The 27,024-nt window shown below is 39.1% G+C and overlaps 1 protein-coding gene across 2 annotated transcripts in view; it reads right to left on the bottom strand.

Moving 5' to 3' along the window:
- Nucleotides 1-27,024, bottom strand: part of TMEM163 (transmembrane protein 163) — an 85,120-nt gene that overhangs the window by 11,858 nt on the left and 46,238 nt on the right. For both annotated transcript variants that reach the window (XM_021548733.4, XM_021548735.3), the window contains 3 exons: nucleotides 21,244-21,287; nucleotides 20,057-20,148; nucleotides 6,425-6,521 (listed from right to left, as the gene is read on the bottom strand). In XM_021548733.4, coding sequence (XP_021404408.1) covers nucleotides 6,425-6,521; nucleotides 20,057-20,148; nucleotides 21,244-21,287 — 233 coding nt within the window. The remainder of the gene's footprint in view (nucleotides 1-6,424; nucleotides 6,522-20,056; nucleotides 20,149-21,243; nucleotides 21,288-27,024) is intronic.

The raw sequence follows: 27,024 nt of genomic DNA, 5'->3' as shown, positions 1-27,024 counted from the left end.
GGGAATTATCTTATTATGGCTAACACAGGTTGCAGAACAAATGCTGAAAGTAACAATAAGGGAAATATTCTGAATCTCATAGCTAGAGGAAAGGGAGCCTCAGTAAATTATTTCTGAGCCAACAAGAAATTATTCTATTTTAGGTTCAACACTCATCATTGTAGGAAAAAAACCCATCTTAAATTACATTATCTGAAAAATATTCATTTAAAATTAACCTGAAGGGTAAACAAAAATGAAGACTTTCTCTTCCAAATGTCAATTACTGATTAGCTTTTAAATTCAGGTGTATTGAACAAGAGCTAAAATTATCAGAAATTTTAATTCCAAACACTCCAGAAAGAAGAGCAGCTGGCCTACTTCATCTAACACTTTCAGCAAGTGCTGGAACAAAGGAAAAAAAAAGGAGGGAGGGGGGGAAAAAAGTCAAAGATCTGACTGGTGAAAAATATTTCCTTGGGGATCAATGATATGAAACTGAAATAACTGCAGCATGTCATGCTGAAGCAGGCCCATACAGAATATTCCCAGCTAAATAAAAAAATTCCAGCTACATAAAAAATAGGACAAGAACACAGAAAGAACTGGAATTTGCAGCTGTAATGTTCCCACACATCAATGGCACATCTCTCTCTCCTGTATAAAAGTTGGTCTCTTTGGGTTTTGTGATCTTTCCCTATTTTTGGGGGTTTGATAGTGGCAATGAAAGATCCTGGAAAGGGCTGGGGGCAGGGTGTGGGCTCAAAACAGTACAGGAATCTTACCCAAAAAGCATTCTAGAGATACAAGTGTAGGAGAGAAACAGCAAGATTTCCTTCCAAATGTGCTCCAAGGCAAGTGGAAAATGTCAGCACAGCTCTAAATTCTCAAAATGAGAAAGCTTTAATTAAAAATATTTTCAGGCAAGTGAGAATGGAGGTCGCAGCTCGACAAAGCGACTGGGGCGTCCGTGTTGGCAGAAATTGCTTCCACTCCCACACCCAAATTTGCCTCCAAAGGAAAAATGAAGCATCTCTACAAATCCAAGGTGAGATTACATGGGAGACAAATCCCCTCTGGAAGTGACATGAAAACTCTACATGAAAACTCATTTACTCCTCTCTCCAAGAATCAGAGACCCATCGTATGTTTTTTAATGCTCACAAAAGGTAATGTAAAAATCTTCAAAACTGTGGGAGAAAAAGATCCATTCCACTTCTCACTGCACATATTCATTTTACAGCCCTCTTGGACAAACAGATCTCTTCTGTTGCAATAATTCTACATCTACCTTATCATCAGCCCTGAAGTTCATTACTTCATTAAATAAATAATTTCAAGACATACACCATTCTATGGATCATTGTTGAAGAACACTGCTCTACATCACAAATACCAAAAAACATAAGGGATTGTGTTTTAAACACTGAGAATTATTATTATATCTCAGTTGCTTGAAAATGAACTTTTCCACACAGTTAAGAGATGTATAATTCATAAAAATACAGAATTATATAGTAAGTGTATAATTAATTGTCTAGCCAACTCTCCTGACACAGAATATCATTTTTCAGGGGAAGCTTCTTTTTAATTATAATATAAATATAAAGTGCAGTGAAAAGGGAAAACCTTAAGTTTACCTAATAATGACAATTTCTGGACTTGCTGCTAACCACAGAAAATGAAATCTACAGTTAAAGTTCTCTAAAAATATCAATTCAGTGCTAAACAGTAATTTGCAAAAGTGAACATATTGCATAAATCCCTGGTGACCCTTATCCTTTGAATTCCATGGGCTCTCCAGGCTTCCTCATTTAAAGATGGAAAAAAATTAGGAAGAAAGGCATGAAGAAAGTCACTGAAAACCAAATTTGGGCCTTTTGGGCCAGCAGGACCATGGTTGCTGTTGGATGTAGGAAATACACACACTACCAAAGTCAAAATTCCAGACAAACAATTCTCATTAAACTCATCCAAGTTATTTTAAACTAATTAATCTACCTAGTGATTCCTATCCTGCCTTACAGGCTATGCCAAAGTTAACTACAGTCCTTAGCATAGCAAGCTAGGGAACCAAAAGAAGAAATACAATATTTTTGTGTTTCCCAAGGTTTTGAGGCATTCAAGAGAATTACAGAATCACTGCTTGTGCTGAAAGCCTGTGTTGTGATGGAGCACTACCCACTGTTGATTTTTACACAGCAAGAGGTAACACAAACAAGAAGCAGGAAAGGAAGGCAGAAGCAATATTAAGAAATACAGAAAGTCAGGAGCTCTAATTGTCCTCCCTCCTGTGCCAGTGCAGATCAAGAGTACTGTCATTCACAGGGTTTCAACAGAATTACATTCAGCAGGGAAGAAAAGAGAATTCAAATGGGTGACTGGAAAATGCCTGACTGAGCTAACCATGAGCTCCTGCCCTGTAAACTGAGCACCTCTCTGCAGTCCAGCAAGAATCTATGGACATTTAAGCCCCTTACAGAATGGGGAAGTCAAGGTGGAAATGCCATTAATGTGCAGTAAACCTGTCATTCTCTTCCTGGTTCTCTGAATCCTTCTGAGGATAGCCAGACCTGCACCTGAAAGCATCATATGAAATGACAACAATACAAAAGACTCCTGGTTTCTAAGTGTCCACGTAAGTAAAAGAATATCTGTTCAAAATGTTTGGAAAATATTTCAAATAATTTCTTAATCACATGATTTTTATATTTTTTTCTAATTGCTAGTATTTTCATGAAAGCAAATTTTTCAAGATTCACTTTAAGGACAACATAATCTCTACATCAAAGAATTCAAAATTTTTTCCAAGAAAACTTTTTTGCTATGTGCATACTAAGAACTGACAGATATATACCCAGTGTATCTCAAATGCAACAAGAAATAAAATGAACTTCCTATAACTGATCCAGAATCATTCAACAGTTACTGACTCTGCTTTTAGGATTTTATTCATAGTTCTTTACAATTAGCAAGTAGATACTTAAGTATCCAATCTGTTTAATTTCTAAAATTAAACTTGTCCATATCATAGTATTTTCTCCAAAACTTCTGTAATTTAAAATTAACTCAGAGAAATTATTACAATGTTCCTGAATTTTACCAGAAATAAAGACATAAAAAGTGACTTTATAGCTCTGAGAACAATGCAGTCAGTCATATTGCTTTGGATTATTATTATCATTAGGTTAATCTTGAATTCTCCACGTAGAGCAGTGCATTCCAAACCATCTCCCTTTTCAGGGCTGACAGTACCAACTTTGTGTTCAGCATCTGAACATCAAGATCATAATTTTCCAGTTGGGTTTTTGGCACGTTATCTCCCTTAAGACTGAAGTCACACAGCTAAAATTTCACAAGATGCTTTAAAAATTACCCACATTTTCAGTGACCTTTGCTGCAATAAAGGGCAACAAGGATGTAAACTGTTTAAAAAAAAAAAAATCACAAAACTCTGACTCACATGTGAAACTTCTGTTGAGGCACAGATCCTCTTAATTTAGTGCTGAGCTTTCACCCCAGTTTTATACCAGTTTGGGACACCAGTGGAGGCACACTACCTTTCCTTGGTCTTAATGTTCTGTTCTTGCTCACACCATGAGGATAATTCCCTGGTCTCAGAATAGCAAGTTAATATCAAATCCCAGTAACACAGGTATCACCACCAGAAAATACTTCAGGTCACCATTTTGATGCAGAACTGGTTACTTCACTGCTATGCAAAAAACTATTAACAGAAGACATTTTTCTTGTTATGTATATGATATATATCCATACATTAAAACCAAATTACATGGTAATATACTACAGGATTTAGTATCATTAGCAATTAGTTCATCTGTGGCCCAAGAAGTAGAAGACAGCACCCTGGATAAATGAGCAGAGGCAGAAACTTCTGCCTCCTACTGATGAAATTTGAGCAGATTTCCCCCCTGCTCAGATGCTGATGATATGGCCTGGAGAGGTGCAGCTTTGTTGGGAGCCCAATCAATCAACAAAGACACAAACAACTGAGAACTACAACTATTTCTGCTTAGAGCAGCTAAGGGAGCAACAAGCAACCTGAAAATCAGTGTCACAGTCAGGCACAGCTAGGGCAACTGGAAAGGTTTCTATTCAACAACATCCTCTTCCCCCAATTATTTTTAATGCTGGCAACCCCTAGGCATTATACCTCACTGGCCATGACTTGTAGCAGTGGTGCTGTCCTCTGAGCCTTCCCATTTTTCACTGTTATTCTGAGTTTACACAGAGATATTTCACCTGTCACACAACCCCTGCTGAATCAGTTTCCCACAGGGAGATGTACTGAAGGCTTTGAAATTAAAACTCTTGCCATGTCATTTAGGAGACATTGAACACAAGTACCATCTCTTGCCATCCCATGCTCCAGCCGACATTGCAGGCAGAATTGCCATGTATGAACCTTTAGGTCTGTGTGTGTGGCTTTTACCCTGCCACCAGTCATCCACAGCCTGTGCCTTGCCAGATACAGCCTTCAAACTGTAGGTAGTATTGAGTGCCTAGATGTGTGAGAGCAGTCACAGGAAGAAGATTATCCATCTAGATTTATAGGTCTGATTCCATATATTTTCCTTCTGTGACTGCATTTAAAAACATTAAAAATGAGGAAGTACAATATCGTAAAAATCATGAAAATCATAAAATGCAAATAACAAAAAATGTTCACCATCCAAATATGAGACATTTAGCCCCATGTCAGAAATAGAACCCTCTCTTGTATGTTGAACTTGTAATGATGAAAGAGTGAAATATAGAGAACATGACTTTTAAACTTTAGTTCCTACTGGGAAAATAATTATTTGCCTGTAATGAATTAGACTGAGATATCCAAGTTAACCTGATATACACTACCAAAAATTTCACAAAAATGAGTGTTTGAATTACAGTTGTAACCTCCCTTTTCCCTTCTCCGTCACTGGGTCAGGACGATATATTTAATTTTCTCACTATACAGGAGTCAAACTGTAGCCAGTTTGCACTGTTTGGCTACAGACAAGTTAAGAAGTTGTCCCTTAGCTGACCATCACAGCAGGGTCTCCCTTCACCCTCACCTGCCTCCTCTTCAGCCTCACTGGCACATGCCCCATGCTCACTCCCCAACCCAGTTCTGTCAAAATGTTTTGACTGGGTTTAAGAACTGACTACTGAAAGTGTTTAAGCTAACCCAGATCATTCTGACAGAACCAGGCTGGTGAACTCCATGTGCTGTAATGCTGGCAAAGCTGAGGAGGCAGTAAATTATGAGGACTGGAAAGGAGGGCAAGCAAAATGCAAAGAGAACATGAATCACCTGCAGTCAAACAATGCACCTGGTTGCAGCTCAGTAACATGCTCACTCATGGGCTGTGCTACTCATCTTCCCCCAGATTTCAATAAACTGCTGAAAACAAGCTTCTGGAACTGCCCAACTCCTTGCAGGTTTCCATGAGAACACAGGACCCAGTAGCTCATCTGCACGGCTGACAGTGGGTACCTGATGGAATTCCATCTTGGCTTTTTGATTTTCCAGCTCTGCCTCCATCTCCTGGTTGAAAGGAAGGAGTTTTGGTTTCTGTGTGGTGCTGTCTTGAGAATGGCATTGGCAGGGTGAATCCTCGATGTGAAAGGCTGAGCACACAACCTGACCAAACTTCACAAAGGCTGAAGACAAAGCTCTGAGTCAGGTTGTGCACATAACAACTGAACTGAAGCCTCATTTTATTTGAGCACATTAGGAAGAATCTTGTGGGAGTGGAACCACTGCCAAATGGTTTTCCCAGTGAGCACCTTGTTAAGATGAGTAGAAGTTAATAGCCAGTGCTGAAAGGAAGCAAGTAGGACAGGCCAGAGCAGAGCTGAGAGAAAGGTCACTGGGGAAAGCTACCCTACAGGCCAGGTAAGGGCTGCTTTCACAGCCAAAAAAGCAGAGAGCAGGAGAAAAGCCCTTTGTGATGCTCCATAGTGAGTCAGTCTAAAAGCCAGCTCTTTCATCCAGCATGCTCCCCTCACGTGTTTCATCCCTGCTACACATACATGACTCTGGAGTTGGAGGCAAGAGCTGGAAGACATTAAAATATAATCCAAAAATATTTTTCCACACTGAAAATAAAATACTGAAGCCACTGTGGAAACATTCTTCTCATAAAATTCTAGTACATTTATTAAGCCCAGAGAGGCCTCCAGTCCTGTGTAGAAGTTTTAAGTGATTACGCTGAGAGAGATTTGGGGTCAAACCTATAAAAAAATCCATATTTAAACTCTAGAAGTAGACTAGACTCCATCACAAAAATAAAAAATACTGCTGGAAGACCAGGCAGGAAATGCACCTGCTAGATCTCCACAGAGTTCGGTGGGGCTGTTGGAAGGAGACACTGGCAATTCTCAGTCCCACTGGCAGGGCAGGGAATAAAGAAAACATTTAAAATTACAGGAATCACCTTACCACTTCTGGAAGCACCCTCTTCGCAAGATCATGGATGGCTTTGATCACAATACATATAGATGACAGCAGGAATATGACACCCAAGATAACACAAGCCCTGGCGAAAAGAAAAAGAGAAAAACACAAAGTGTTAAGAACATATTTAAAGCTGCCAACTCTTCCAGGGTTACAGAGGGTGAGAAAATATTAATAACAAAAAAATGTCTTAAGGAGCTAGAGATAGAGGCTTAAATTAAAGAACAGAATGAAACATCCAGTTCATCCAGTTCCTCTCCCATTCTTAAAACCTGGATTATGTATGAGAAGAAAGGCCATACCAGATGATGTTCCTTTTTCTGATGTTTCAGAGAGAAAGACCTGCCACTTCTGCTCTTGGTGATTTATCACAGAGTCCTCTGGGGCAGGACTGTTTCTCTGTGTTCATTTGTTTTGCTAGGATGTCCCATTAGAAATAATGAAGGGAACTTCATTCTCTTTATCCAGCCAGCAGAGATATTTGGTAAATGTTGTCATTAGCATAACAGAACCTGGAACATCTGTTTCCTCCCCTTTCCTCCCCGGTCAGGCATGATGTGACTCGGGAACTGGTCCATAAAAGCTGGCTGACTTGCCTAAGGCCCCTTGCTAAGCCAGTGACTGCTTGACATAAGATACATGAACTTCCTGCAAGGATATGCTGACATTTTATCTGACAGCCACTCTGAAAGAAAAGCTTTTCTATCCCCCTCAACAGGTTTAAAACAATACAGCCCCAAATTGTGAGCTGGGCACTATGGATCCCACTTCCTGTAGCAATACCTACCGTTGGATGCCTGCTGGATGCATCTTCCCTTTCCCTCAGCACAGCTTCTATTCCCTGCACACTTCTGGGGAAGACATCCCCTAAGCGGAATGCCCTGACCACTGGCTGGATTTTGTTCCCACATAACCCCAAACTCTCTATTTATCTCTGTGGACTTGCCAAACACCCAAGTCTAACAGCAAATATTTAGCAAATTTGCCAGCAGACACACAACAGCTTCAGCAATCTTGATCTGTTTCTCTTATTCTCCAGCTCAGTTTTACCGTGGCAAAAGAATTCCTATCCACCTACTTACCCAGAAATAGCTAAAGTAGATAGAAGAAAAGGAAGATTATAACAACAGTGACAAGGGTATTAACAGCAGAAGGAAATGCAGGCTGAGGTTTGAATAAGCATTCAGTAGTCATATTTAGCCAGCCTAGCTTCTCCTTTATATGCTGGCATTTGGAATCAGCCATGCAAAATTCATGAGTATAGTACTTCAAGCAAAAAAACAGATGGTTTTTGCCTTCTTGAGCGTATTGATTTATCTGCAAAACCACCAAAACACAACACTGCACTGTATCTTCTTTTAATCTCATTTGCTAGAAAGAAATAATTTCTAACTAGCCTGCAAATCATGCAAAATTCAACTACAAACACAAAAAATAACAAACCTCCTAAAATTAATCTGAGAAACTGTAGTACATAATAAACAAGCTGCAATTGGTTATCGTAAGCATGCTCTACTTTCACTGTACTAGACCACAAAAATTTTAATACAAGCCAGCTCACTTCCATCTGCTAACAATCACTGCTGTGTAACTAAAGAGTGTTTCCAACTGCACATGAAGGGTGTTAGTGCCAAGGTGCTTGGCAAATGCAATTTCATTAATAACATTCAATTAAATTAGATGAGCAAACTGCCATTTCTAAACAGGTTTAAATCAACTCAGAAGTACCTATAAAAACTAGTGAAAGAGGAGTGATACAGAAGTGAGGGTGGACTGACAGCCCTGATAGCTTTGTCCTAACCCTGGACTCACATCTCCAGAACCTCTTGAAGATCATGTCCTTATTTTACAGCCATTTCTACCTGACTTAGTGTCAGAGGTTCCCACTAAGTATCTACTAAATAGTTACAGCTGTAATTGATCTGTAACGCAAAAGAATTGATTGCTACAGGTTTGACAGGCAGCAGAAAAGCTCTAATAAAGAATGCATGAATCTGGAATCATCTCCATCTCATGTAATATATTGCTTCTAAAAAGAAGGAGGAAGAGAGAAAATTTAGTCAAAACATTTTAAAACATAGTGTAAAAGTTTTATTTGGTTTTCAGAAACAATAAGCTTTCTGGAATCTTTCAGAATGCAGTATAGTTTGAAGAATAAAAGACTAACTCACAAAGAACAAGGTGAGGGCATCTATCTGATATTCAGGCAACAACCAACTTTTAACTCAACTTTCAAAGCTGGGGTTTTTTGGTTGTTTTATTTTTTTTTTCCTTAAAGCAGTGGCATGGAATGCAAGAGTAATGAAAACTACAAGAGAATTTAATATTATAGATTTAACAGTGAAATCATCAAGTCTTCTTTAGTTTGCTGTAGGTGTTGGTAGCTGATCATGATATGCCCAAGATACTTCTTGACATGTTGTTGAGGCAGTATTTGTATGTGAAAATCCAGAAGATTTTAGGCAATATGAGGACAATATGAAGTGTAATTCATTGTATTAGAAGTTACCTCATCACTTCTGTCAAATTTTCAGTATGATTTTGTCACAGATGAAACACTGTTACATTGGTTGTACTGCAGCCTCAGGCATTGAGAGTGAAATAATTTAGACTCTCAAAACCATCAAAGACTTTATACAGCTTTGGAGTTTATGTCCCTGCTAGATCATTCCTAGTGGAATTCAGACACCTGTATAAATCTTAAAAACAAAAGCTTGATTCTGGGATTGAGTGCTACATCTTGACAATTTTCAAAAGATGTTTTCTTGAAGGCAGTATTACAACCCACATACAACCCATTTATATTTATACAGCCCTATAAATACCCATTTTGTACTACAGCAGCCCTGGATATTTCACACCCATCAGAAGCAGATGAGTGTAACTTCATTACAGCACACACAGCTGCCACCTCACCTCTTCCATCACATATTCCTTGTGTGGAGCTCTAATAGACATAATTCCTCATTTTGATGACAAATTCTCAAAACTCATAAGGAAACCAGAAAAGGAAATCAATCACTGTAAGCATGTGATATTCTTTTCCTTAATCAAAAATTTGTTGCTTTGCATAAGTCAACAGCTTTTAAGCAGGTAGCTGTGAAAAGTACTGAGATTCAGGGGCTTCCATCTCCACAAACTCAATTTTCAAGCTGCTATTAGTACGTTGGCACTTTTCCCCCTCATTTTATGATAGAATTAATTTCCTAAAGAAAGTAACTCCAACGATCTAATTCATTTGCATTTAGCAGATGCAGCAGAACAGCCTTCTAATTCATGAATTTAGCCTTAATTCTATCTCATAGTTTGCAATTCTTTGTTGTAATTCCCTACAGAAAGTGATAAGATTAAAATTCTGTAATGTTGCCAACATAGAATAAGAGATTAATCTCACTCAGATTTCTATGGTGATTAACATTCAACGTAATGAAGGAATTTTACCTTTAGCATGGTCTTGCCACACTAAACACCCTTTCCATGAGTTGACTCCTTTCCTCCAGGTAAGCAGCAGTCAGATTGATCTAAGACTGCAGGTTTAGATTCTCAGCTACTTGTTTGGAAACATTTTATAAAAAATAAATCGATAATAGCAAGGAAATTACAAATATGTTCTGAGTAACGAGCTCTGTCATAAACTACCTCAAAATCAGGGAAAATCTGACTGGAAATGAAGTCTTTCTTATATCCACTGACTGCTATGAAGCAGCCAATGCAAAAATTTTCCCTTCTCAATTATCATCCTTTTCTCTTTCTGGCAAATCTTTACAGCAGCACAGTACCAATGAGGGTTTGCAATGAAGCCCATGGTAATTATTCCTCTCAAGCCAATCTGCTCTCATGCAGCAAAGGTGCTACAGCAGAACTAAGGATTCAGAAAAAAATTAGTGATGCATATGAACACAATCTGTAAAAATGTGCTAACTTTCTCCTAGCAGCTCACAGGGGGCTGTTTTGGGGCAGTGGGGAGGGAAAAGGGTCCCATGTGCTTGATGGTTTGTCTGTTACAGCCTGGAAACTATTTTACCACCATGCTTCAAGTTCATTAAACTAATGCCTGAAATATGATGACACCATGTGGAATAAAACAAGTTTGTCAAGAGTGGTCTAATTACTTCCCAGTTTTGTTCTATTTTCCCACCTGTTTCATTCATTACAGCATCCCAGATTAGTTAAACTGTTTTGATTGTATGGGTTATTTTGGGGTGGGGCTGGGGGAGTTAATTACTTTACTAAAGCAAAGAGACTCACAGAACAAAAGAGTCTGGGATGGAAGGAACCTCCAGATGTCATCTGGTCCAACCTTTCATGGCAAAGGAGTGCCGAGATGAGATTCTCTAACACCCTGTCCAACTGCATCTTGGAAACTTCCCACAACAAGGACTCTGCCATATCCCTGGGGAGGTTTTTCCAGTGATTGATTGTTCTCACTCTAAAAACTTGCCTTTCTGGTACCAAGATTACTTGCCTTATTCATGGAAAACATTTTGATCATTTTAGCTGAGCTACAAGGGTAAACATGACAAAAAGAACTGGAAAAAAAATATCATTGTATAAACCACTAGGATTTGTATTCATATTCTTGAGATAGAAACTCTATTCTCACATTTCCAAAGCTGCCATCTAAACAAGCTCCTGTCCCTCATCCAATTCTCTGGGAGCTGCAATGCTGTAAATAAAAGACAATACTTCTAATTTCTACATGTATTCTGGTTATCCTGCAAGAGCTGGTTTACTCTATTTTAATTCTGCATTTCCCTGATTGTTAAGAATCTTACCACATTATATTTTCCCAAGGGAAATGAGATTTCCACTGTGGGTTAATAGGGGAACATTTTCTCAAAAAAGCCATGGAGCCTCCATCCTTGGAAGTTTTAGAGACCTGACTGGATGAAGTTTTGAGTGCCCTATTCTGATCTCACAGATCACTCTGCTCTGAGCAAGAGTCTGTGCCAGAGACTTCCTGAGGCCCCTTCCAACCTGCAGTATCCTGTGAACCTATTCATTTTTAGTCACAAAATCTTTAACTCTGCAGGCTCTGTCAAGATCTTTCAGTACTAATGACTCCTAATAGCCCACAGAAAAGGAAATGTTAAAATCTCTGCAGACTGTTTTCACCACTGAAGTGGTAAAAAATATTACTTTGCAAGGAACTGTAACTTCACATTAAAATGAGCTACAGGCCAATAAGAAAAATACAAGCTCTAAGCCCAGGAGTAATGTGAGCTTCTTCAGCAAAGCTGAGAAAATCGCTTTTATGATGGATACGGAATTTAATCTTTGAGTAAACCCACCAATAAAACCACTAGAATTTAAGGAAGAAAAAAAAAAATTATAAAAATAATTATCTTAATAAAAACTGTAAAAGTGCTAAATCCTATTTCCCTGTGATTAGAAGGGATTTCAGTATTTGTGGCTGACAGAGTGAATATCATGTAGGGAATCACTCAGGGGAAGTCACATGGTGTAACACAGAAGGCAATTGTCCAGGAGGTTTTTGCTGTCAGAAGTTAGGCAAATATCTTTGAGCATGAAGTATTCATTCACTTCCTAATTCTGTATCTATACTTTTTTCTCAATTGTCTTCTATGTCTAACCACATGAGAGGAACCCTTTACTATCTCTTTGCCCCGCTGGTATTCTTGTTTTCATTCTTTCTTCCCAAAACCAAACACAAATTACATTCTGTGACTGCTCCTTCATTAATAACTTGGAACTTGCAATAACCTGCACCACATTTCTTCTGGGTGGGAGGCTGTCAGCCTGCTTAAACTCAGCTATGCCTGCCTTCACATAACACTGGTACTATGGCAGCTCTCATAGCCTACTTACAGTAGCCAAGTGTAAAATGCAGCTACAGCCAGCCCAGGAACTCTCAAGTGCAGTCAAAACTGAATGTTGGAAGCCAGAGGAAAAGGTTCAAATTTGGTCACCAAAAAATGATTTTCTGGTTGCAAATCAGTGGGATCTGCTTGATGGAGACGATGAAAAGCACAATAGGGAAAATCAGCTGTCACACAAGTGAGGAATTGAGCAAGGGCCACTCCTCCCATGAAAGAAGGGTGTGAAAAGCAGCAGAGGGAAGCCCCAAGCAGCTGAGCTGGGGATGTCTGCCAGCACAGCAACAGCACCCCTGAGCACAGCCCAGAAACAGCAGGGGCAGCAGCAGCAGCTCTATTTTGGGGACTGTACCTCTGTGGCAGGAAGGACCTGTCCAGTGTACAGCACACTGTGCCACAGCTCTGCTGCTCTTTCCTTTAAATGGAGAAATCCAAATTACAATGCAGCTGTTCACTAACATCTACTGCTGTTCTGCAACATGGTAGTCTCATTTTTCATGAGGGCGACATCCAGAACTCCAACTATAACATCTGCCTCAAACTCATTTAAGGACTTTCTTTAAGAACTAGCCACTGTGACATATTATGGGAATACACAGGCAGAAGATGCAATATCAGCCTCAGTCTTGAGATTCCTGCTTATTTGTCATGCTCTACTGCTAATCTAAAGCTTCCTTGTGTCCAATTAGGCAGTTACATTAGCTACTGGTGTAGCTTCTTTGTTATCAGGTGTAGTTCCTGAAGAGGTTTTGGACACCAAACTGTACAGAATCACAGCTGTTCAGGGTATTTACACCTGTCTGGTGCTGGCTGAGGAGGCAATGGAGTCAATTTAAGACACTCTTTAAAAGGAAGGAAGTGGGCTTGCTGTTCATCACACATGTTCCATAATCCACCCCCAACTGCCAGGATCCAGATCAGCATCATTACAGCTACTCTGTTTTTCTCACCATAAAAACACATAAGCCCAAACTAGATTACACAATAAAGAGAATACAAGTAATAGTCCAAATGACCCCTGAAAATCAATTTTTCAATTATTGTGTTAGAAAAGTGTGCTGTGATGCCACATGGTCTGACTTCATGAAAGACATGGAGGGCAAATGCTGTTTATGTCTGAGACTCAGATCAGCTCTGCTAGGGAGCCATTTCGTGCTGAAAGTGTTACAGGCCTTCTAAAACTTTTATTATCCCTTAGGATTTCAACTAGTTGCTGCAGAACAGGGTATTTACATACTTTTAACATCATGCAGCTGAACTGGGGCAACATTTCCATAAATAATTTGATACTCCAGGTATGAAATATCTGCCAGAAAAAAGCTAACAGACATTTCTACAACTGGGGGGAATTCAAAAACTCTCAAGACCTATTTTCTAGCTCCTATGTCTGCACAGACTCTGCAGCTGCACTTGGAGTACACCTGCCTTACAACCACCCTCCTGGCTCCAGCACTGCTCCTCCCTTGCAGCAGATGATCAGAGACTCTGCCATTCCCCTGAACCAGGAAATTAAAGCCTTTTGAGAACTTTTATAATATTCATTTTTATGGTGATCATCAAACTCCAGCACAGAAAACATCATATCCCTGAGTTAATATACACAGGCCTACGTGTAAATACTAGGCAATACACACAAATCCTGCTTAATCAACTACCAGTCAAGTAAAAGGAAAGGCTTTCATAGGTTTTGGATCTAGCTCCAGAAAAATCATTGCCAAGACTACAGATGCCACAGTTTTTGAAACAGATTTTAGAATATATAAATATATACATTTTCTATTTCATATTTAATAAAACTTGTATGTGCAATAATTTTTCTGGGTGTGCTTGCACAACCATAGACATAAATCCATTTCTGTCTAGGTAAGAGCAAAGTTTGTGAGTGATTGACTTTTGTCTGAATATGGGATAATGAATTTATGGAAAAATTATTATGTAATTTAATCAGCCATATGAAGCACCTCTTGTATCTAGCACTGTACCTGGATGTAGAATTATGGCCAAATATTTCAGAAGAAAGAATGATTTGGAAATTTTCAGTGTGGTTAAGAAGAAACTATACTTCTCCTCCTATAAAGCAGATATCCAAGCACAGGTGAGCACTCCCTTTGAGAACTCTTCACTGTGCCTCATTCTGTGGGAGAGACATGAAAATGTGGTGTGAGGCCAAACCCCTGGTAGCTGAGAACCACACATGAGCTGCAGAGGTGGGTTCTGAGCTTTTTGCTGTTTGCAGCTTCGTGCATTTGACATTTTCCAGATCCCTTAGGTATTCCATTCACTCATCACAAAAGAGCTTTGCCTCCAGCCACAGAGGTTTGCCCTGAACTGTGGGTAGGTGTGGATTTTGCCATCTGTGCTTCGAGTCTCTTTCGTATGTATGGTATAGATAAAATTATCCACAGTTTTTTCAATGTGACTGATATGTTGGGTCTGAACCCAGAGGATTATTTTCATTCAACACTACCTAAATAGACAGTGCTCATTTAGCTGGGTTAACCAGTACAGCAGAGCCAATCCTCACATGAAAATTTAAATACAATGGAAATACTGAAAATTTGGGTGGTTTTATTTAATTCTATGAATTAAGAGAGAATATGCCCTGGAACCATATAGATCAATATGCTTTATTTTAGAATCAGAGGAAGAGAGAAAAGCCAGACCTAACTTCGCAGTGTGACAGTCATAAAAGGTGGCTTCTAATTCTTTCAAGCTTTGAGTGCAAAAGTAGGATACATCACAATCCCCATATGCCTAATTATAATGCACATATATTCAGTATAACTCCTGCAAGACTCCCCATGAACACATACTAGGGTAAAGATTCCAAGGGGTGTCATGTGAACACGAACAATTACTTTGGAGGGAGAGGCTCTCTCTGTCTTAGGGTCTCATCACATTTTCTCATGTGATTTCTCAGGTAATTTCTGATGAGGAGGAATCAAATATCTTTCTTTTCTAAAGATTTCTTTAATAAGTTAAATAAGAAATTCTTGGGTTAAGCTCTTATAGTTGTGTTCTTCTGAATGTCAAAACAGGTGAGAACACCAGTTCTTCCTCCCCATAATTTAGGAACCCATTAAGAAGCAAATCCCCAGAACAGGAATTCTTCACAGGGCAAATGAGCTCAGCATCCTGAAGGTACCAAATCCACAGCCACAGCTGAGGTGTGGAGATGAAGAATAAGTTACAGGCACATAGCAAAGCATTTAGGTAATGTCTAATTGCAAAATGACTCTCTTCTTCTGGCAAAAACTTTCTCAGAAGCAGGTGGAGGTATGACAGATATCTACACCCATGTCTACAACACTGTAGATTTTAATTCCTGTAATTTTAGTATTACTGCTCATGTTTCAGACAACAGCTCCACCAACAGAAAAAAAAGAAAGGACATATCTGCATCCATTATGTATTATGTCATGGCAACATAGAGCACCACAAGTGTGTTTAAAATGATTAGTCCATGATATAACTTAATTTTCTTATTAAGTAATTAAGGAATGCATTAGCCAGAGTCTGAAATACATAATCAAAAACCCCAAGGAAACAAACAAACAAAACCACTACACCAAAACAGTGAAAGAAACATAAGAAATGTATGTTTTCTGCTCTTGCCATAATCCAGAATGTTCCTTATGAGTCAGGATTCCTATTTACTCTGGCACTGGGTTAAGAAAGATGTTGACAGACTGGTTCCTGGGAAACACAGAATCTAACTTGATACCATCAACAAAATAATATATAGCAAACACCAGCTGCAACTGTCAAAAATCACTGTTTTAAATATGCTGTACAGAGTTGGGTTTTGCAATAAAAAACCCAGTAGCCAAAAATCCCAGAATCAATGGATCCCACAGGCATAGGCAGATCCTGGGTCCTTGTACTGCATTGTACAGAAAATAAAGATTTTTCCAACCAACTGTACTGAAAAAACTCTGGTTTTTAAAGTTTTCCCACAAGGCTGCGTACATGTAGTTTGTTGGTGGTTCTGTTTTTCCCATCCTTTCTTTTTTGGTGGTATTTCTCACTTTCTCCTCAGACACAGTTCATGCACTCCAACCGAGTCCTGCATTCCTGAATTTAACACAAGCTAAAAGCTGCCCCTGGCTGTATAGCCAGTGACTAGTTCAACATCTCATAAGACATTTTCCCAGTCTTCCATTAAGAAATTTCTTAATGGGAATCTTCTTTCAGCTATTTACTGGGTTTATTTAAGCACATGAAAAACCACTGTTGCCAAACCAGTGTCAATAAAGTTCTTCCTTCAACAGATTTATATTTGCTTCAGCAACCCAATAAGCTACCAAGTTGCTAAGGGTTTACTAAAGGGCATAATATTCAAGGTATTTGTAAACTGGTTATGGAGAGCAGCCAGGTGGACCACTGACATTTCTTTGCACATCTCAAATGCCTCAGCCATTTTCAGTTGGAAATTTTAATCTTTAGTGGAGATTTCAAATTATTACTCCAGTTATTTCAGCACTTTTTTTCTTTCTTTAATTCCTTGATCATTGCTTCTTTTGATGACTTGTTCAGCACCTTTACATTTTCTGCATGTTAATTTACAACCTAGCAGATCACACTGAGCAGATCAAGTACTCATGAACTATGCATGTACTGACTCTCTTCCCAGATATCTGCACTCCTTCCCAACTCTTGCATTGCCTCAAGACCTACAATTCTTTCAAGGACCCTTCTAAAAAACATCAAATATTCATCCCACTCCCACATTCTCTTTTATTAATGAGGCAGCTAGGCAGAGTCAAGCAGTATCTCAGGGCCTACAACCTTGCAGTGGTTTAATTCCTGATCTTGCTGAATGTTTTAGCCTCAGATTTTATGTGGGCACCAATCCAAGAGCAGTCTGAGCAGCAGCAGGAAGGGTGACAGAGCTCTAGAAGTGGCAGTAAAGGACTCTGGAGCAAAAGGAGTTTTCTCATCAGTCCTCCCAGTCAAAGCAGAAAGATCTGAGATGGCTGAATCTGGAGAATCAACAAATGGTTACAGGGCTGGTGCCACTGCCAAGGGTTCAGCCTCTTCTGAGCTGTGTGTTGTGGCTGACACCCTGGAGGGAAGGGATGAACCAAAGGGATGAACTCTGAAAAAGAACCTTCTCATCTCACCCCAGAAAACAAGAGAAATCAAATTATCTAATAAAAATGAAATGCATTAAACAGAGTTAAGCTCAGCAGGACACATTTGCATGATGGTTTCAGCACTCCAGTCCCCCTGAAGTCAAATGGAAATGCTCTGGTTCCTCTCAGCAGAACTTGGCACAGCAAGCACTTCTGTACTCCTGGGAGTGCCAGCCCATGGAATGCTGCAGCTCCAACTGCCATATGGCTACAGCTTAAGTAAGACTACGCATTTCTTTCACATCTTAGCATTTTATTCTCAGTATTTAATTCATAGCACATCATGAGTCAGGCTGTATTCTCTGTACCTTTTCCTGGGGGTGTGTTTTTCAGTCTATGTTCTCTCTCAATGACGTCCAAGAGCTAGGACTGAATCTAACACTGCCTTCCCATGAGAGGCTTTACAATGATTTTAACAGATTTTGGATCAATCTCTTGCTGTCAAGTTCATGAAACAGAAAGTTTTATAAATCTGCAAAACAATTAATTGGCAATTCCACTTGCCTTTTGCCAAGGAGATAAGGGGTTTTTTTCAGATATGTTAGGATACACAGACAAGTGTAATATTTAAACCAATAAAAGACAGACATATAAGTAAAGAACTAAACTGAAGCTACTCTGGCACTCCTTATTCTGGTAAACAGACCCCTGCACTAAGGCAGAATATGACTAGACACACAAAAGCAGGAATAACACACAACACAGCCTAAGCACCCACACAAATTTGCACCACACCATCCAGGAGTCTGAGGGAGGAGGCCCCCAGAAAACAGGGATTGTGGCAGACCAGGTGGAGTTAGAGGCAGATATGATGCAAAGATTATTCATAAATTGAGCAAGCAGCCAGCAAGAATCACTGCAACATTTTCCCAGCATCAAGGAGGAAAAATAATTACATGCAGTGTTTTAAGCTAGAGATTGATTAAACACAACAGGAAATTAGCTGTGTTCCACCCTCAAAAATCTGACACAGTAAGAGTTGCCTTAAGCAGCACAACCATCTCACCATCTCTTTGCTGTCAGTACTGTGGTGGCTCTCCTGTCAGCTCTGGAAACAGGGATAACCAGGCTGACTATCCAGTGATTCATATTCCCAGCATATGGGAACATTCTTTCACTTGATACTGAACTCATCATGAAACCCTAGCTGTCTGCAACTATTGGGCATGGCAAGTAATTCACTGACTTAATTCAGCCTCATTAAAGCAGAGAGATTATATGAAAGCAAATTAAAAATGAGCATAAAAAAACAGGAAAATATGTTTACTATTTTGCCTGTTCACTTTATTGGCTTACCACAGGGATTTGTTAAGTCTTCTTTTGTACTGGGATTTATTTTCTATTTTAAATACTTTATAAGGTTCACTTGAAAAAGCACAACAGAAGATTTCAAAAATATGTTAATTGAATGTTGACAGGAATCTCTGTGGACACCCACAAAAGCAAGATACTAAGAAAATGTCTGTTGAAATCTCCAAATCTGTGCAGGAAGACTAATTTTAATCACATTTTTCTGAATTTATTTTTATGAATCAATGCCACATCAGTCCTTTATGGCCTTTTATTCCAAATTGTTCTATATGGAGCCCTGCCAGAAAGGAGCTTGCAGGCCTGGCAAGCTGTTGCATAAGCCTGAGCTAAGGCATGTAAAAATACTGCTTACTTTTCCTTAGTTTTTATAAAAAGATTGTGAAGATGTGACCGAGACCCTTCAGTGTGGCTTTTTCTGTTGGTTTTCTGTATTTTTTTTTTTTATCCTACCAGTTATGCAATGTTCAGTTTCATCAAGTTACCCTTTATTAAAGGGACATCATTAGAGGTGTTTCAGCACAGAACCTACCTTATCCCCCTTTATTGTAAAACTGCAGTCCATTCCAGGGGGCAGTTGAGCTATTTTCCAGCCAGATGGAATGCTGCCAGCAATGGCAGTTCACAGAAAAACCAAAAACAGGCAAATGTACTGCAATTCTCTACCTAGATACCCAAAATTCGAGTAGGAATTTTAAATGTTTTAAATGCACTATTTGGAAAAATTCTTGATTCAGTCTCCTCCTGATCTTCTCAACTACCAATAGAAATGCTGCACAATGATGCAGAACACAATTCCCACTGTGATCAATACTGCACTGCATATGTAAAGACATTTTTTCCCTCATAGGACAAACACATCAAACATTAAATATGGGAAAAAATTGCTTGCAAAGTAAGCATAAAGAAGATATGAATCACTGTTATACTCTTACTTTTAAAAAAATTAAAGTGATTCATATTCAAACTTCTTGAGAGAAGTACAAACATAATACAAGCATCAATATCAAAAAACACTCTGGTAAGAATAATTCAGTAAGATGCAAAATGAAAGATTTACAAATCTATTACAGATACAGTTCACTTGCTACAGGTTCTGCAAGGGAAAACAAATTGCAAAGGCCTAACCATTGCTATGTTGGCTAAAAAGAAACTGAAAATCACAAGCACAGGGAGGTTTGCCTAAGGAGAGGCTGCGTGTTTGGGAGCGAGCAGCTGACAGAAGGCAAGAATACTTGCTGATATGAGAAAACGTTTTTGTCAAAGCTCTGGAATCTGTAGGCTCTGCAGAAGCTCTGCAGGCCCGTGCCCCAGGCAGAAGGAAGAAGTGTACTCACATGTACTCCCTGTGTGCAGAGTGCACTGCGGCCGCGTTGCTGTAACGCCACAAAACTATCGCCGACGACAAAACATCCAGGGTGGCATCAAACTGCAAGAGAGACAGAGACAGTTGTTCTGTGGGCCATTCAATGCATTTACCATCCTGCTGCACAGGCACAAAGCAGCTTCAAAGAAATCGCTTTAAGGAAAGCACAATTTATGTTTATTGAATTGATCTTCATGTTTTCACCATGTATTATTGCACAGCGATACATTTCAGAGTTCAGAAAGTAAATCAAAGGATTAAAAAAATTGAACCTTTAATCTATCAAGAAAAGAAACAAACATCACAGTCTGCCACTGTAGCACCTCAAGAGTTAAAATACTAATATGATCCTAATGCAAAGGCAAGTGTAGAAAAATGCATGTCAAGCATTCCTTTTTTCTGCAGTCACTAATTTCCTCCAATAGTTTTTGTTTCCAACCAAGAAAATATTAACTTTTTCTGCAAAATCCCACTCAGATTTCATCCTATATGAATTTATTATTCTATATCATCAGCAAAATTGCCATGTTTGTATTCCCAATTAATGCAGATGTGGTGTCAGGAACACTGAAAACCAGGCTTGTCCCACAGTAAGAACTTTCGTTCTCATGTCAAACTTCCTACAGAGTCAATTCGACCTTCAAAATTGAAAGCTAAAGATAAATTATTTGATATGAGTCATTGCTTGTCGTTAGGAATTTTTTGCTCTGCCACTAATCTGGAAAGTCATGGCAAGGACTGGAGAGGAAAGCTGTCATCCCAAAGTCAAGAGCAGTCTTACCATCAGCTTCAATGGGAACAGTTCAGAAGAGAACTTCAGAATTTGGTTCAAGTTCAATAACCAAACTGATTTTTAGTTGAGAGATTTTGTATAAGAAAACCATATCTGTTGGATAACATCTATCAACAATAAAGTATAAGCATAAAGTTTAACTCCAGGATAGGACTCAATTGGCAGAAACTGAGAAACTATAATTAGAGTATCTTTGCCACCCTTTCCAATGCTTGACTTCAACAATATGTTTTCTAATCTATTATTGACCTTGCACAACTTTCCATGAATTTACCATAAGAAAAAATGCAGTATTTCATGTTCAGAAAATTCCCTTGGAAAAGAAAAAAAAGAGTAGATGATATTTCAATTGTATCTCTACTTACAGCAAATCCAAAGGATGATGCACTGTATCTCATTACGGAGACAGCTGAAGGAAAGAAAATACTATTTAGAATCACTTAAACTTTCTTTGCATTTTTTTTTTCTTTTTCTGTTGTTCAAGAGCTACAAAACCAGTTTTAACACATGGATTTATTTTTACCCAATTCCCACTAGAACACTCAAAAATGTCTGCAAAAGACCTTGTGCCACAGGAAATGGTCAGAACACTTTAAGAGATTTCTTCCAAGACTGTAACTAGGAAGACTGAGCTGCATCCAGAAAGTCTGCTCATGAAACAAGATGTGCTTTAGATTTGAACAAAAACATTTTGAAACTACAATATCAAATTCTCAGAAAATTTCACACATCTCAAGGTGCTCCTTGCTCCAGCCAGGAGTTTCAGGCCACCTGAAGTGGATGACAGAAAACCACACAGGCCCATTGAGATTTCTTTTTAGGCAAAAAGCCCCAGGGTAACTCACACAGCCCCAGAAATGCTTCAGATCCCATCATTTCAGTGGCTTCCAACACAAAAAATATCAGCAGGAAAAATTTTGAGCAGCCCAGGTTTTGACCATATAGTATCTTCTAAAAAATAACCAAGACTGAAAATGTGCTAACACCTAGGAAAAAAACATACAATTTTAAAAATTTCACTCCTCACATCCTAATTTTATCACCTCAGTTTCCAATTCTAGGAAGGCCTATGCCAGAACTAATACCTCAAGCAGGCAGAAGGCAGGAAGAGGAGTCTCCTGGAGAGAGGACTTGACCAAATGTAGCTCTCAGGGTCACAGCAAGTCCAGGAAAGCTCTCAGGCACTGAGCACTCCATCCTTCTTGCTTTTTTTGTGTTTTGTGAAGGGCCACCTGAACCTCTGCTCCCTGATTAAACCCACAGAACTCCAGCTGCAGTATTAAGAGGGCTTGAAATAAAGCCTAGGACTGATTTGACTACTTTTATATGAACAGGTATCAGCTAACTTAAGAAGAACATATTTTTATAGGGAAAAAAACCAAATAAATCAAAAAACCAGATTCATAAATGACTTTCTCAATGTTAGGCTGACAGACATAATATCTAATTCTCAGTGTTCATTAGAGCAGCTTGGCAGAAGAGAGACGCTATGATTTGACTGTTCTTTTCAGTTAACAGCAAGCTGCAGTTCTGTGGCACTTATCTGGATAAACAGAAATTAAATTCTTGGAAAAAAACTCCTTTTGTTATAGATCTAAGACCTAGGTGTGGTCACGAGCAAGCCAGATGTCACAAATATTTGGAATTTATCATTACATTTGGCCAAAACACAAAGACAAGTCATCAAAGTTCCTCTCCAGACTCCAATTTTCTCAAAGATGAAGAGTACTGAAACAGTGTAGATTTATATTTCCCTCTCATTTTAAACCATCATTTCCCATACTTCATTCCCTAGGGAAAAAAAAAAAAGAAGCTATATTTCTTGGTCAGACTTGCCAGTGATCTGCAAATTTCAACACTTCACTGCATAATAATATATTGCCTATCAAATTTTCATTGTCTGCCTCCTCAGAGGCATATAGTTTCAAAATCAGCAGAAGTTGCAAAAAAAATGATGGGGATTCACAGGTACATAGAAACTTGCAATGTTCCTGTCATTGCTGCTTCCATATGATGCAGTTCAAAGCAACACATTTACTCCTATTTCTAGCTTACCCCTCTAGTGGAATTAACTCCTCAGTTTTTACTAAATTGCCAGGTTTTTTCCTAACTCACATCCAGACTTGAAACTAACTAATTGTATGGTTCCTTTAAAAATGAATATGTAATTTCTCTGGTGATGAACTGCATACAGATAGCAGTTCCACACCTTAAGGATGCTTGAAGGGACATATTTGGTATATTTAAAGCACAGGGAATTCTGCATGAGAACTATTTTTATTTTATGTATTCTATCACAGCAGTAACACACAATCTGTTTGTCTTGAGCCATCTAAATCAGCAATGAAAAACAAGTATTAACTAACACAACTCTGTGTCACAACTCTGCTCAAACCTTATTGCTAATTAGTGAATATGACTAGTACTGGCATCCTACAACACTAACTTTTAGTGGTAGAAGGCCATAATAAAGGTAATAAAGACCTTTTAAGCACTGGAAAGACATATTTCTGTATTATTTATTGACATACTGGTTTTCTAATGGAATAAACAACACATTTTCTTTTCTTTCAGAGTCAAATTACAATGTTAAAGCGCCTTCAGCCCTGAACTAAGCACATTAATACTTCTAGCTGGCAAGTACAGTCATAAAGCCCCCCAGTAAGCCATCCCAGCTTAAACAGGATGTTTGTCCCTGAATACAGGTTCTGTGGCAGTGAAAGCAGCTCTAATACTGGATTACAGGGCATCAGCCAATACAGGCTGCACCAGACCAACCGCATCCACTAAAAACAACTGGTTCCCACTCCAGACTGGAGTTGAAAGGACTCTTGGGGAGGGATTTCTTAGCAGCCAAGCATTTGAGAGCACTGGGCAGAGGAATACTTGTGGACCTTACACCTCCAGTGCCACTGCTGGGCTCCAGGAGGGCACTGCAGGGATGGGCCACAGAGCTTCTGTTGATCCCTCACCTTCCCTCTTCTCAAAGTGCATTTTCAGCTACTCCCAAATGGGAATAAAACCCCCCAGAGATTCCTAATCTCCATACTGAGCCACAACAATGGTGGGAAACAAGAAATGAGGAAAGAATAGAGCAGGCAGCATAAAACCACTGTGAGGCCACATTTAGCAGCTGCACTGCCATGACAGTGGGAGCCTGCTTTTAGCTGTTTTATTGGCTAAATTGGACAATGTTTTATTACCTCTACAATAAAGCAGATAATCCTAATGCATTTTCCTGACATTTGTAAACAGAACTTGCAAGCAGTAAGAAGCTAAAAATAGAGCCAGCACAGTAAGCAACAAATCTACCTCTGTCTCCACCTGCACAGCAATATCAATTTGTGAAGTCTGCTGGCCTGTAGGTCAGGTTTTGCTGCAATTCCTTCACCTCTTTCAAAGTAATTCCAAATTATTTAAAAAAATACCTTATTTCCTACACCTTCTATAAAATAAGGGTTTTATTCATTTCATGTGCCTCAGAGAGAAATCATGTAACTAGGGCCTTAACTCCACAGAATAGTTTCAATTTAACTTTCCAGACATCTAGTCTGCCACCAACCTTTGGCAGGTTTAATCCAGCTCAAGTTCGTTCCAGGGTGAGGACCCTGCCGTTACCCTGGGACTCTCATTTCCTCCCCTGTGTTGGGAGGGCTCCCAGGCATCTTTTTGTACAAAGCTAGGAGACAAGAAATAGGATAGAAAATTAACTCTGACTCCAGGTCTTTCAAACAAAACTTTTCGGATGAGTCTGACTACAAATGAGAGATGGTACATAAATAGTGTTCCTCCATCTGTCATAAAAATCTCTTTTTACCTACTGAGAAAGTGAAAAATTATTTTTAGGCAGCTCCTCTAGATGGGACAATCACTCCATCATGTTTGCTTTGAAATTAGACTTTCTGAAAGACACACTTGGATGTCAGCACATAAAATACCAAGGCTTCAAAAGCACATGACCTGCACTTGGCAGAAATCAGTCGGGCAACTTGAACACTGCTGAAAGTGGTGGGTTTATATCTCTATATATTACAATGCAGATCTTGCAGGTTGTACAGTCACGAGCAAGAGGAACTGGAAGTTCTGCTGAATCACAAGTGAGACTGAAATACAGTCTGTTTTCATTGCCTAGTGTTGGTAAAACATCTAAACTAATGTTAAAACAAATTTTTCAAAATAAATCCCTTCCAAATAGAGAAAAACAAGTAAGCAGTTATTTTCTAGAAATCCCTCACAACAACTGAAGGCAAACAACAGACATATCTGATCATGTTAATACTTGTTAAAAATGCTACTGACCCAAATCAACAGGTGCCTCAGGTGCCTTCTCCCTTCCCAAAAACTCTAGTAGAGCAAAATGTAAGGATTTTTATGCACATGCATTAAATTTCTGCATCAGCATCTACAAATGGCTGCCACATATTCAGTATCTGAGACATAAGTCTACCAGATACCTTATCTTCATGGGTAGATCCAGAGCTATTCATCAGTGTCATCCTTCTAGATCCATTTTTCTATCCCAAAGTAATTGGCAAAAGTGTAAAAACATGATCTATACAAAACCTTTGGCTCATTTTCTCAGTTTATATTGCATCATTTAAAGGCCCTCATTTCTGCTCAGGACCATTATACTGTGATGTATCTACCAAGTGAAGCCTTAACTTCATGCACATCAAACCTGGATCTTCATCTCATTAGAATTCATGATCAATTTTAGAGAAGTCCCAAAGAGGGTTCATTTTTCCACCTGCCTGAAAGGTGTCACAGCAACGCTGTGCAGAATGAACTGCAGGAGAGTCCTGGGAGATTTCAGTCCTTGGGGAAGTTCAGTTCTGGGACTGAGTGAACAAGGCTCTAGACCAGGCATCAACTCTTCAGCTCTGCCACTGCTTGGGGCATCACTCTCAGGCCAAGAAAGCACAAAAAAATCCTCAAGGTATCCTGAAAAAAATCTTTGCTGATTCAGTAAGACAAGAAACTTTGCTATCGGTAGTAGTAAAACCTTCCAGGAATAATTGTCTTTCCTTGTTTATTATGCAGTTAATTATTTTGCTTGTTTGCTTGGCCATGGCCAAATCTTTAGCAGCTACAAACTTCTAGAATTTCATTTCCTGCAGTGAGATACAACAGCATATATAAGTTGAATGTATTCCTCATTATAATAGAAGAAGAAAGTTTCAGGACTTTGTTCAAAGGTTTTCCCTTGAGTTTAATTTAAACAGTTCTTTCCAGTTTGTTCACGTTAGCAGATTTTTAACATTATTTATTACTATTATTATTATTGCTGATTTCAGTATTTTCTATATTGTTTCATTTTTAATGTTTCAATTATACAAGTTTTTAACACCTGTTTTTGTAGTTCTTGAAAAGAAGTGCCAGTTCTCCCCTAACTCCCTTTGCTTACATGTTTTTGTTTCCATTTGAAACTGATTATCCATTATACCATGGTGCTCAGCAATATAAAGAACCAAGAATGGCAAAACAGTCCAGAACTAAACCTCACTCAGGCTGCAGATTCACTTCTGTTTGTTTTCACCTCCCCTTTTGCCAGCAAAAGAGCAGCCAGGCCTCCCCTGGCATGTCCCACAAATGGGCCAGAGTGGGCAAACCCACAGGACTGCCCAATCCTGAACTGTGAAATAATCCTACTACAGAAAACAAGAGATAACTTCCCAAATGATGAAAACATTACCCCTTGTGGAGAACACAGTGACCCAGCTGCAACACACAGCAAACTGAGCATAGCAGTGATATAAAGAAGCCTGGTATAAAGCCCCTGAATGACAGAGACACACAGGCACTGACAGTAGATCTGTCCCTGATTTCAGAAACTAAGGAAAAAATGTCTGGGATATCTTTTAACAGCTGCTGAAATATCTTCTACTACAGCAAGCTTTCCCTGCCACCCTTCAGTGAGTAGAGCACTAATAAATGGTCAGCCAGCTATAGCAGAGCTGTCCTTTTTCTATGGCATTCTTTCCCAGCATTGCTAGAGATGAACACCAGGAACCATTTCTTTAGGGAAAACTGTTTGTAAAGCCAGAAATCAGGCAATTCCCATCAGGCAGAGTTAGCAGTAATTTCCAGGACTGCTCAGGAGCAATATTCCAGCAATATTCCAGCATGTGCAAGTGCTCTGCAAAGCA

This window comes from Lonchura striata, chromosome 7 (assembly GCF_050655825.1).
Source record: "Lonchura striata isolate lonStrDom1 chromosome 7, ASM5065582v1, whole genome shotgun sequence".
Classification (NCBI taxonomy): Eukaryota; Metazoa; Chordata; class Aves; order Passeriformes; family Estrildidae; genus Lonchura; species Lonchura striata.
Note: the sequence above shows the minus strand (reverse complement) of the source record. Positions and strands in the feature narration are given on the sequence as shown.